Source organism: Tenebrio molitor, chromosome 2 (genome assembly GCF_963966145.1).
Source record: "Tenebrio molitor chromosome 2, icTenMoli1.1, whole genome shotgun sequence".
In the NCBI taxonomy this organism is placed as follows: Eukaryota; Metazoa; Arthropoda; class Insecta; order Coleoptera; family Tenebrionidae; genus Tenebrio; species Tenebrio molitor.
The window spans coordinates 18,491,139-18,503,330 of record NC_091047.1 but is presented as its reverse complement, the minus strand read 5'-3'; the positions used below and the strand labels follow the sequence as shown (position 1 = coordinate 18,503,330).

General features: G+C 35.1%; 1 protein-coding gene across 1 annotated transcript; it reads right to left on the bottom strand.

The window, feature by feature from the left end:
- Positions 1–202: 202 nt before the first annotated feature.
- On the bottom strand, positions 203–10,421 carry LOC138123886 (pregnancy zone protein-like). The gene is made up of 21 exons (XM_069038717.1): positions 10,258–10,421; positions 9,912–10,096; positions 9,499–9,863; positions 9,209–9,442; positions 8,531–9,154; positions 8,123–8,395; positions 7,839–8,073; positions 5,263–5,366; positions 5,151–5,208; positions 5,067–5,093; positions 4,914–5,016; positions 4,636–4,858; positions 4,376–4,587; positions 2,775–2,857; positions 2,610–2,725; positions 2,174–2,557; positions 1,851–2,118; positions 1,646–1,803; positions 1,078–1,528; positions 635–976; positions 203–420 (listed from the first exon to the last, which is right to left on the bottom strand). Exons 1-21 carry the CDS (start codon positions 10,311–10,313, stop codon positions 296–298), a joined length of 4,626 nt encoding a protein of 1,541 aa, XP_068894818.1. The 5' UTR covers positions 10,314–10,421; the 3' UTR covers positions 203–295.
- Between the last annotated feature and the right edge of the window lie 1,771 nt (positions 10,422–12,192).

The following is a 12,192-nucleotide window of genomic DNA, read 5'->3' as shown; positions in this document are numbered from 1 at the left end:
GTAATGTTTATTATTTTAATCAGTAAATAGTAATTGTTTGATACGCCACTGGTCACTTTAATGGCGCGCATTTTAAGCTCCGCCCTTGTGCTGTTCTGGTTTGAATCACGCTCTACATGTTGCTTTGGTGTAAGACCACCTTTATGGATTGAACTAAATATACATGTTTTAACAGCCTAAGTTTCTATTTAGGTATAAATCAGACGCTTAAAACCTTTTTATTGTCATCTAAATTAACAACATATTAATGATACTAGCACTACACCGAGAAATACATAAATATATTCATTATCTATTAATTTTTTTGTAATTGTTTAAAACTGTTAATGTGAGTAACTTCATCTGTGTCAAGAGAGTTGTTAAGAAATAAGAGTATAGACGAATTAGGTTTTATGTAAACAGGAACATTTCCCTCGACACCTGAAAAATTTCAACAAAATTTCAGTACATCCCAGATATCATGTCAAAACAAATGCGTGGGAACATTACCAAACATATTTTTTATTTATCACTCCAAAAAATCATCATTCTTTTTTTTTAAACTTCATATTCTACTTAATTTATAAAGATGAAAAATGAAATACTTTTTGTTACATATTTCCCATGCATTCATTTTTTGTAGTACGTCAAATACCTTCCGGTTCCTCCAGTTCAATATCAATATCTACGAAATCTGCATTCATTCCCACGTTTCGTTTCGATATGTTTTTCGTCGTTTCACTCGACACATTCCGTATAATATTTCGTACAATGTCCGGTATTGCGGAATTATTAAATTTACACTTTTCACTTATCTTATAATATTGCAATACACTATATTCAGGCTTATAATAGTCATAAAGTTTTATGGTGGAATTTGATCTGGAGTGGACAATCGCATTTTCATTGATATTAAAATTCACACAAATCTGCTGCGAATTGAGTTTCGTTAAATACAAAACTATTTTTTGTTCTAGTTCTTCAAACATTTTCACCTCTAAAAAATTTATAAACTGTGTTAATTAGACTTGTTCCAAAACAGAGTGCCACATTAAAAGTAGTTTCAAATTTCTTGTGAAACTCTAAAGATGTACTCACTGGTAGTGGTGTCTTCTTCGAGTAATTTATACAAAGACGCTCTGTCCGCTTCGTAACCTGAAGGTAAACTGACCTCTAAAATTGCCATATTAGACTGCAGATCTGGCCCATTGTAAGTGAAACATGGTGATAAAGTAGTAATCGAGCACTTGTCTACATTTGATACCGGTGAAATTTCCATTTCAAGTTTAAACGCTTCGTTGCTGTGTATGTGTTTTACAAAATAAGCAACATCTGTTTGTGCTAAGATACATCCATCTCCTTTAACTTTAATCTTGACACTATTATCAGCTCTTTTCAAGATTATTTTTTTCGATTTCAACCGATCATCATCGCTCATTTCATATGTATGTTTTTGTTCCACTGCACTTATCGTAATGTTCATGTTTATTTTTTTAGAATTCACAAAATAGGAGTATCGTGTTAGGGCATCAAGTGCTACCACCGTATCCTGCAAGCATAAAGATTACAAATTGTCTGAAAGTGGTAGTCAGGTAGGTTCGCATGGAGATATTAGATTAAATCATATGACCAGAAATGCAAGAACTAAAAACTTTTCTTTATGCACCTGAGTAGACCGAAAACCCCCACGCGGTCCTTGTTTGGTTGACAACCATTGTACTACGGCATTAGCCCTCGCTAAATTTTCCGGAGTTCTTTGATGCAACAACGACAATAGAACGTAACTAGTAATTTCGATATCGCTAGCGGCAGATCCATTAATATCTAAACAGAAATTTGACAAAAAGCGACAGATTTTCGAGTTTTGTTACCTCTATTTGTCCACCACAACATGTTATCCTTTTGGTTAGAGATTTGGAAGAGCTTTTTCAACATTCTAGTAGCTTCGCTGTACCAGTTAATTTTCAACAGCGCGTAAGAGCTGATCGCTAATGTGTACTTGTCGAGGTGATAATGTCCTCTGATGCAGTATTTTGCATTAGTTGTGACCGATTCAGGAACGTCGACGTTTCCATCTAACAAACTTATCATTACGTAAGCCGTCAATCCTGCAGTGCTATTTTCTGTAGTGGTACCTCCCTGAGAGAGAAACAAACGGTGTGTTGTGTAAATGTGTAAAAAAGATAAATGGTACCATATCTTGGAAAACGTGAAGCATTGTGCTGAAACACCCATTTTCCAGCTGATGGCTCAGGATCCAAGAAACGGCACGTTCAATAATTTTTTGATCTACGTAAATGTACTGTTTGAGATCTTGCAATGTTCGGACTACGAATGCCGTCAAAAACATCGATCCCATGGGATCGTGGTATCCAAAAGCTGAAAAGGAGCCGTCTTTGTGGACGTAATTTAAAATTCTTTGGTAGCCAATTTTTAGATTTCTTATAATTTTGTGTTTCACTGTCGGTGTTAAGTTTTTAATTGCGTTTAAGTACTTTAAAATGTATAGATTGGGCGCCAGATTTGCCATAATTTGTTCTCCACATCCTGTCGGCATCATTATGAGGTCATCTAGATTCTAAAATTGTATTTTAAGAATAATTTCCCATAGACGAGTGATACTGAAATACTTGAATGGTTTGTCCCAAGATGTCTCCATTTATTGTTACTTTTGCCTTTGCCGTTCCAGGTATTGTATCGCTGGGCACGTTTAATTCCCAAGTAACATTATTTATCGTTTGGATGTCTGAAATATGTGTTAAACTAGGACGAATATTGTTTTGAAATATAAATACCTGATCCGCAAAGCAAAGCGGATTTTGTTACTTGGACAGGATAGCCTTCGGGTTCAATGAAGAATGTTTTAAAAACTACATCTCTAAGGTATAAAACAAGTATAATTAACAACGATTTTTTTTACAATGTGTCAAAAACATTCTCATTAAAGTCGCTTTTGGATTTATAACGAGTAGCTCATCGCAGTAGGCGTTGGTGACGTACTTGAATGTGCCGCAAGCTTTATAACATGAGTGAGACTAGCATCGCCGATAGGTAGCGCTGCCGGCGGTAGTGTAAATTTGTCTAACGTTGCGAAGCTAGCGGCACATCCCAAATTTGTGTGGGTTTTAAACGCCAACTGCGATGGGACAGTCATTTATAATGACCCTGTATATAGTTTGTCTAACGTTGCGAGGCTTCGACACATCCAAAATTTATGTGAGTTTTCATCGCCAACTGCGATAGGACAATCATTTATAATGACCTGTACTTGTGGCAGGAAGGAAGCTGCTTTCAACAATTCATTTCATTATTAATATCTTAAGCAGAGTTTTTTCGATTTTGTCTGACATAGGTACCTATATCATATCTTCATTGTCAAGAATTTGACATCATGAATGTTGTCTCTGTTCATTAATCAATACTGTCTTTGCCACTTTTTGTTAAATTGTTGTAAAGCTCATCTATTATAGATCTGAACTGTCAAAGTGCCATCAGGTTGGCACTATTGATAAAGTTACTGGGAATGCCAAAACTTTCTCCTTTTGTTTTTAATTTTTGCAATAAATTTTGTTGAAGTACTTAAGTAAGTAGGTACATATTAAAATTGCAACGCCTGCTCTGATTTTTTTTCTTTTTGATCACATTGGGCCGTATGATTTCCCATTCGATAAGCTGTTCATTAGCTAAATAATTGATTAGACAAAGTGAGAGTATATGCCAAGCACTAAGTTAGACAGACACAAAATAATTTAACGACGTTCTTTAACTTTAATGAAAGGGAAATCATGCGGCCCACTGTACCTATACTGTACTCTCAGCAAAAGTTCAATCATACATTAAATAAACGGTACAGTCACTAAATTTTGACTGACCTTCAATCTGACAGTTTATAATGGATGTGCTGTAGTGAAATAATCTATTAATGTCAAACTCTTGAGAATAAAAAGATGACATCTTAGCTATTTATGCACCAAGGGCGTTACAACGATGATTACGCCCGGAGAACGATGAATCCAGCTCGAGGGCTTTAGCCCGAGAGATGGATATCGTTCGATGGGCGTAATCATTCGGTGACGCCGTGGTGCATACAAGATTTTATTTTTCACTATACGTGTTCTTTACAAAAAAATAAAAAATTGGCATCTTTGCAATTATGAATTGATGAGGGCGTTATGAATTCATTACGCCCGCTTATTCTTATTACGCCCTGTTATTATTCCCCGGTTGTTATGGACATGTTTACGTATTTCGTATCCTAGGAGTTATCATGCAATTATACTAAAGTGAAAAATACATTATTTTTAATATCAGATAAAATAAGATAATAAGACATGCGTTGTAAGTCCAAAGGCGACTTTGATGAGGAATTTGTTTAGGAATATTGTATAATATTTACCTTTTGTTTACTACAACGTCAGGTCCACACTGTCCTGGATATGAGGGATCTAATTCAGCCAAAACAGTCACATTAGCATCGCCTATTTCAACTCCTTGTAACTCAAATACATGTGTCACAGTATTATTACTCGACACACAAAAAGAAAAACTCTTTCTGTTTAAAATGTCGACCAGTTTTAAACTATTAGAGGTCCCTAAAGTGACGCGAATCTACAAATAATCTATTTGGTAAGAGTCAGAGCAATAATTCACACTCACGGGAATGTTGTAATGCAGGTAATTAAAAAGAATTGTATGCAAGTAGAGTGTTTCTCCTCTTTTTATAGAGTACGGAGTCAAAACGTCTACAAAAAACGGTTGAAACGTTGCTATTTCAGTGGTTTTGCTGAAGCCGACTCCATCACTAGCTGAAACACACAACACGTTGGTGGTCCAACTAGTGATAGTGTGAGGTAAATTTCGATGAATCACGGCGGCACTTCTACAAAAACAGCAAATGTGTCTAGCATTAAACATATTGTGTTGTATTGATCTACCTAACAGGAACCAATTCCCACAACCACGTTTCCGGAAAGAAAGAGCGTATCGGAGTAATTTTCTCTTCGTTTTGAATGTCGTACTGATCCGTCAGAAACTGAACTGTAAAAAATATTCTTTATGTTTTTACAGAAACAAAAATGTTTGTAAACCTGGATTGTTGGTTGGAGGTATGGGGCCTGCAAATCAAAATTATGCTTTCCATTGTTTTTACAGATATCTATAGAATACAATACCTGTGTAGCAAGGTTTTGTCACCACTTTAAAATTTGTAATTGTGGTGACACCGAATATCTGAAAAAAATTATAACGACTCTCATAAGCAGGTACAATAATAAATTAATTTACATTGAAAATGTCGTACGAGTCGTAGTCTTCAGAAAAAGAATAAACGAAGCGTTTTTTACGTTTTAAGTCCCACATGGTTTCGTCGGCTTCCGTTAATGCTGATGCTGCAAAAGAGTAATGAAAAGGAGCTCTTGATGCAAGTGGGGTTCCACCCTAAAGTCGAATTTCATCTCTAAGCACCTCGACTGACCATCTCCTCCGCTGCATCAACTTTCATTTTGTAACTCACACCACGCGTATTGTCCCCACCGTTGAACAGTTGTTCAAAATGTTAAAAAAGCAACATTTCTATTCAGCATATCGTTGAACGGCTGATACAAAAATTACAGGTGTCTATAGGTACAGAGTGTGTTAGAATTCCAGCGACAAACTTTCGGGGATAAGGTGACCATTCGTCCCCCTTTGCCAGGACTGTCCCGGTGAGTCCCCGAAACAAGTTCTATGTCCCTGGTTATTTTTGTCCCCGATTTTAAATTTCTTCGAAAAGTCATAAAATATTAATGAATGACACATCTTATAATAAAAATAGTAAAATCGAAGCCAATATGAAGAAAGTTATTGGTCTTATGATATTCCTCCCAGGAAGGAATGCTTTTGTTGAAAGGGTAGTATATTATACTGGGTGTAGAATGGATTTTGGTAGGTATATACATAGTAGTCCAGTCAAGATATACATCCGACCTTGCAAAAGGTCATGTAGTTCTAATTTTTTAATATGTTGTTTGGACCTCAGCCAAGAGTAAAAAACCAAATTTACAACTTCGAAAGACTTGTGCGCGCTGGGAGGTAGCCAAAGAACTGCGAAATTTTCGCACTATTTTCAGTTTTTATGTCGAGTCGTTTTGTGTGCTTAACTAAATAGGCTCAATTTTTGTAACCATGAAAATTTTAATTTTAATTATTTAATGTTTTCTATAACAATGTAACTTTTTGACAAGGCTCGGTTTCTATCCCAACAGAAAATTATTGTCCTTACCCACAGGTACCCAATTCTTGAATCGATGAAATTAATTCTCAATAGTAATACAACGAGTGGGTACGAAATTGCCGGAAATTTTCGATCTCAGATACAAGCATTTGTTTCGGCGACAATTTTCACGAGTGAGCGAAGCGAACAAGTGAAAATTGTCTTAAGAAACAAATACGAGTGGTCTGAGGAGAAAATTTCCGGCAATTTCGTATCCACGAGTTTGTATTCGGCATGACAATTCACCGAGCGAAGATTGAAAAATTTAATAAAATAGAAAATAAAATATCCTAGTGGAAACATTTTGTTGGAAATTTTTGGTGGCAATTTTCACTAGTGAAAATTTCCGCGGCAATTTTTTTAAAACAAACGTGATTGGTCCGTACTGATCAATTTCGTAAATCTGATTGGTCGAGAGAATGCGAGTTGAATTGTCATTGGAAAAATAGGCAAATTTTCTCATGAGAAATGCAAAAGTGTATTCTGGACTTATGTCAGACGGATTTTTCCACTAGTAATCCGGAGAATTATTTTTCACCTAGTGTTTATCATTGCGAGAAATTCGACTGTGAAATGTGACACTTTTGTTAATACATAATTGTGTTTGTAAAAGAAAAAAATGGAAGAATTCATTGCCCAAACACAAAGACTTTATCCGAAATTAGACCCGTTTGATCCAAATTGTCAACATATTGCATTTTTAAATTCTCATGTGAAATCATTTTCCAAACAGTTCAAGAATACAGATATGATTAAATTCCACTGGGAATTCATTTATGAGAAAATATTCTTAAACGAATATTTTCCAGTGATTTCAAGAATTGGGCCCCAGGCGGGTATACACTTTGTTGACTAATTTATTCCAAATTTTAAATCAATTTGTAATGCTTTTTCGTAAAAATGTTATAGAGAAAATTTTAATGAATTAGCGAGTTCTTTCTCTGGTTAAAATTAATAGGTACACGTATTTCATCAGATATACCCTGTACATGTATAAAACATTTTTTCTTTCTCTTGTAAAATGTAGGTGTTACGCTTACACTGTGTTTTTAGTTATATCAACACCCAATAATATTTTTTCCAACATCGCTTATGAAAATGATACTTTCATTACTCAATTTACTGAGGAAAATAGGCGTTTGCATCACTAGTGAGGAAAATGAGAAAGTAAACTCACTAGTCAGGAAAATTTATTTAACAATCTACTACATACTTACTTATTAATATAAAATTTTAAAACACTGTTGTTCGCATTAATTGAAACTCCAAATCCCGAATATTCAAAAAATAGGGGAGTAAAATAATTATAAAAAAATTTAAAATTGAGACTCATTTTCATAAGCGACGTTGGAAAAAATAGTATACACAATTCGTGATCAAAGTGCGATTTTTCAACTCGCAATACTATCCTCACTCGCTGGCGCTCGTGAGTATATCATGTAGGTATTGCTCGTTGAAAAATCAGGCACTTTCATCACTTATAGTGTAATATACTATTTTGGTTGCTAACGTCAACACAGAGCTACAACGCATCCACCCACTGTCCCCGTGCGGAGGCGGTGATGGTCAGTCGAGGTCGAGATGTTGCTAGATAAAATTCGATCCTTACCCTCTCTGTTTTTCTTGACTGGAGGTACGCAAGATTTCCTGCCCGACTCTGGAGTCTCCTTTTCTTGTAGATACGGTCGCAAAATTGTCTTGGTCTCCAGTGTGGCCAAATTGTCCATAAATGTTGTCGCTTTGTCTATTGCCGATATCGAGCAAAGCGAATCAGATTTGGTTTCCAGTAACAAGGACGCCGTACCTCCTGGTGTTATCTGTTTGTGAGACCAATTCGCCTCAACCTAAGACAATCATTTTTACAAAAATTTCAAACATTTGCTGTGATACGACTTTGTTATTGAGGCACGGTTCAACTTCGACTTCTTTTGTGGCCGATACAACTTCACCGTCGGGGGAAACATAATAAACAAGCAGATGATAGTTTGAGATTATTTTATCATCTAATTTGAACTTCAGTATAAATTTTCCAATGGAACTGCCTGATTTAAGGTGCCGATGGGTTGATCCTATAAAGTCTTTGTATTCGTTCATGTAATTTGGATAGTGTTTGCGCACGTTGTGAGTTATCTGCCTTAGTTTGTGAATCTGACCTCTTGTCTTGACCTACAAAATGAACAAAACGGTACACGTTCCATACAAAATTGTATCGAACCAAGATTTTGACATTAATTAGTTCACGCCACGCCACACGGGCACCATAGCATCCACACCGATTTTTGCAACGAATTAGTCACTCACCATGTAGTAAAATGTGATATTCTCGTGTTCTTTTACTCTATCCGTTGTATACTGCACAGTAAATTGTTGTACAGATCGACATTTAGAGACTTCCAAAGGATGAATTTGGCTGAGCATAACATAGGTTGAACTAGGCGAGTACAATCTTACAACGAGCAAACTATCCCCGATATTGGTATGATTTAACGATCTTGCATTCAGTTGTAAGTGGATTACGTTACTTTTCAGAGGCAAAATGTGAAACTGAATTGCTTTCTCGTTTTGTATCGTGAAATTCGAACACTGCTCGTTGCTCAAATAATTCCAGCTCTTTTTGATAGCAATGTTGTAACATATCTCTATAACTTCTCCGTTTATATTTGTGTTGACATTACTGAGTTGTATGGTGCCTTGGTACGGTAGTCCCGGTAAAAAGAGATTTTTCTTTACAAATTTCATGGTGTACGCTCTCAAGGAAATGAAACTCCTTGCTGTGGTCAATTCAATTTTGTCAGTTCCGTATTCTGTCACGGTCGCTGTGATGAGAACACTAATTTTCGGTTCGATCAGAGGAAACTTTTTCTTTATGTGAGATAAAGACAATTCTTCCTTAGAGAAAGTGAATTCTGCACAACCATCTGTCATCTAGACATATACATCAAAGACATGTAGATACGTAATGAAAATTGTTTTACTCACTTTTTTTAAAGACTGGATAGTTTTCATGTTATGATACGAATCTGTGAGTCTTATGAACGCTGATCCTTTAACTACACCTCCATAAGAATATTTCGCGCAGACTTTCATCGTCACAAAAGAGTCCTTGTGGTAGATAATTTTCGGATGCACTATAGAAACTTTAAAGCGAGGCAAAACATATTTGTTTACTTCGAATATTCTAGTTTCTCCGTCAGCCTCTATTCTCCATTTACCCTTGAATGATTTTTATGAAGACATAAAACGTTAAAAAATAATTAAAACAACTTTACCTCAACCGAGTCTCGTGACAATTTATGTTCTAACTGAGCAAGACCTAGTTCGGTGGTGATGTTTTCCCAAACAACAACACCTACACCTAATGGGTTGCGAATTCGAACGTAGGGAACTTTGTAATTTTTAGAGGGCAACAAATCATCTCCAAGAGTTAGTATTCTGATCTTCACTGTATCTTCCGATTTATACGTCATTCTATCTGTTTCCAAAAATGTAATTTTTTTGTTGGGATAAATCACAATAGGGTCTTGATTGTGGGCTGAGTATATGATACCATTCAGTTGGACTTGTACTCTTACGCTAGCAAACTGAGGTTCCTTCTTGTTGTTATTCGGTACAAATAATTCGAAGCACGAATGCTCTAAAACTTTGCTTCGTAAGAAGGAAAAAAATTTCAATGAAAATTTACCTGAGTCTATCGTTTTGGTGGTGAGAAAATGTTTTTCTCTTATTTTTATGTCCACTATGATTTTAACTGGTATCAAGGATGAGTAATGTGTTGATAAACAAACCGTTTCATTTTTTCCTGATAACAGTGTTTTTGGCATGCTATAAAAGAATCCGGACGTGACTTTCTTCAAGTCCTCACTATCTCTGCAATATTTTTAAATGTGTAATTAAAAAGCTCCAACACAAATTTTTAAGATGCTAAATTTAAAGATTATGGTTTTGAAAACACAATGGTCGATACTTTTATTGTGTTCAATAAATGTTTGTAAACTAATTAATGTTAAAAGGTTTACTAGAGTACGTACGTCGTTTCTGCTTTGGAAAAGAACAACAGGAACAGCACAACTAGTTTCAGTTGCATTTTAACGTTTTGTTTTTAGGTACCTCAAACCGGAACTTCACTTAATAACTAATAGTTTAGTTTTCTTAGTGATGTATTCCTTATCTGCATTTACTACATATTGTTCTGAACTTTGACATCCAATTGTAAAAGTTGTCGTATCAACGAGTCTTTCTTTATCTGTCAAAATAAAATTATAAATCATCTTGCTGCACAGTTTTAATGTTAAAAAACTATTGTATGGGAATAGACCAAGGATTCTAGATGACCTCACTTTATTTCCGTTTTACTTTTATCGTTGAATGAGGATATCTTCTCATTCAACGCTTTTATCGATGTTGACTTTCGCTTGCGTTCAAATAAAAAATAATAATCTTTGTGTTTTAATTAGAATATAAAAAAAATGGGAATCACTCAAAGCTAACGTACTGCACCTCGTTGGTTTCTAATCTTAACAACAGTGTTATAGATGAAACAAATAAGTACAAAAGAACCATTTCGAGTAATAGGGTTCTGTTTTTTTAATCGAGTTTTCAAGTCTCGGAGAGGAAAATCCATACCTACTTTCATTTCTCAAATAGCACTGCGATATAGAGAAATTTCAAAACATGAATGTTAAATAACACTCATGTCTTAACAATACATAAGAGTACCTACGACATTACATTCTTTTAAGTAAAATAATTTCAAATTCAGTGATTCGTAGAAGAGAATTTATTAAGTGGTCTGTGCGGTCTTTTGATTTCACCCTATTAGATTTTTTATGGGTTTTTAATACACTCTTTTGTCTCCAGTAGATATAAATTGTTCTGGAAAGTGTTGTCTGTCATGGTAGTTACCGCATTGGTGTAACAAAACCGCAAAGTTAATTAGTGATTAATAATTTGATTAATGATTATACTTAAATTGATAAATGAATCCCATATACTATCGCTGGCCAAAAAAAAGTACCTACACAGATGACAGAACAGATCCAAAAATTAAAAATTTGAGTTGTGTAAACATCGCTTTTTTAATAAAGGTTATGTATGCATAGGTTTGATTTTTTGTTTGGCTAATAAAACGGTACGTTTATCAACACCAACCTTAGCAGCAATGCTCGTATCGAAATCCCGTCTCTGTTGCGTTATAGGCTTGCCCGACATCGATTGACGCGCCTCCAAGCGGCGGACCGTGGCGTTTTTCAGTTGGTAAGCAAACAGTTTTGTATTTGACGACGTGTTTAAAATCGGCTTTTTGAAATTAAGAAATTCAAATTATTTAGAAAAAAAAGAGTAATCAATCGGGGATGTGTTTGCTGTGTTCGGGGTTGCAAAATTATCGAGAAAAAGAAGCGGTAATAATGTATTTGGCATGCGTACCTACTTGTTAACAACAAAGAACCTCTTATTCGTAAGAGAATTAAAAAACGACAATTAATTGTTACTTTTTATACAATAAATAGGTAAACAGTTGACGCATGACTCAGTTACAATTCCATTAATAATTTACATATTATACAATAATTTAATATAGTACGCTAAATATAGGTACTGGACAAAGTACATGAAGTAAAACCATTGAATGTTAGGAATTATTGTCATCAAAACATTTTTATTTCGTTGCACGTTAATATGCACTAGGAGAATAGACAAAAAATCGCAATTTTGTGCAGGAAATTGCTCATGTAGGTAAGACTAAAATCGGGCTGGTTCCTCTCTAAACATGTTTTTATATCGCCAAATCTCAAAAATCACGGTTAAAACGTTCCGAATCGAAATTTTGTCGTTGATGAACTTGCTCATTTGTACATACATATTTAAAATATAGCAACAATTACAGAGATTGCTGTTCTGAGGTGCCAACCTTTCTCAAACAGGTTTTTACACCGGCAAATTTCAAAAATCACTGTAAAAACGTT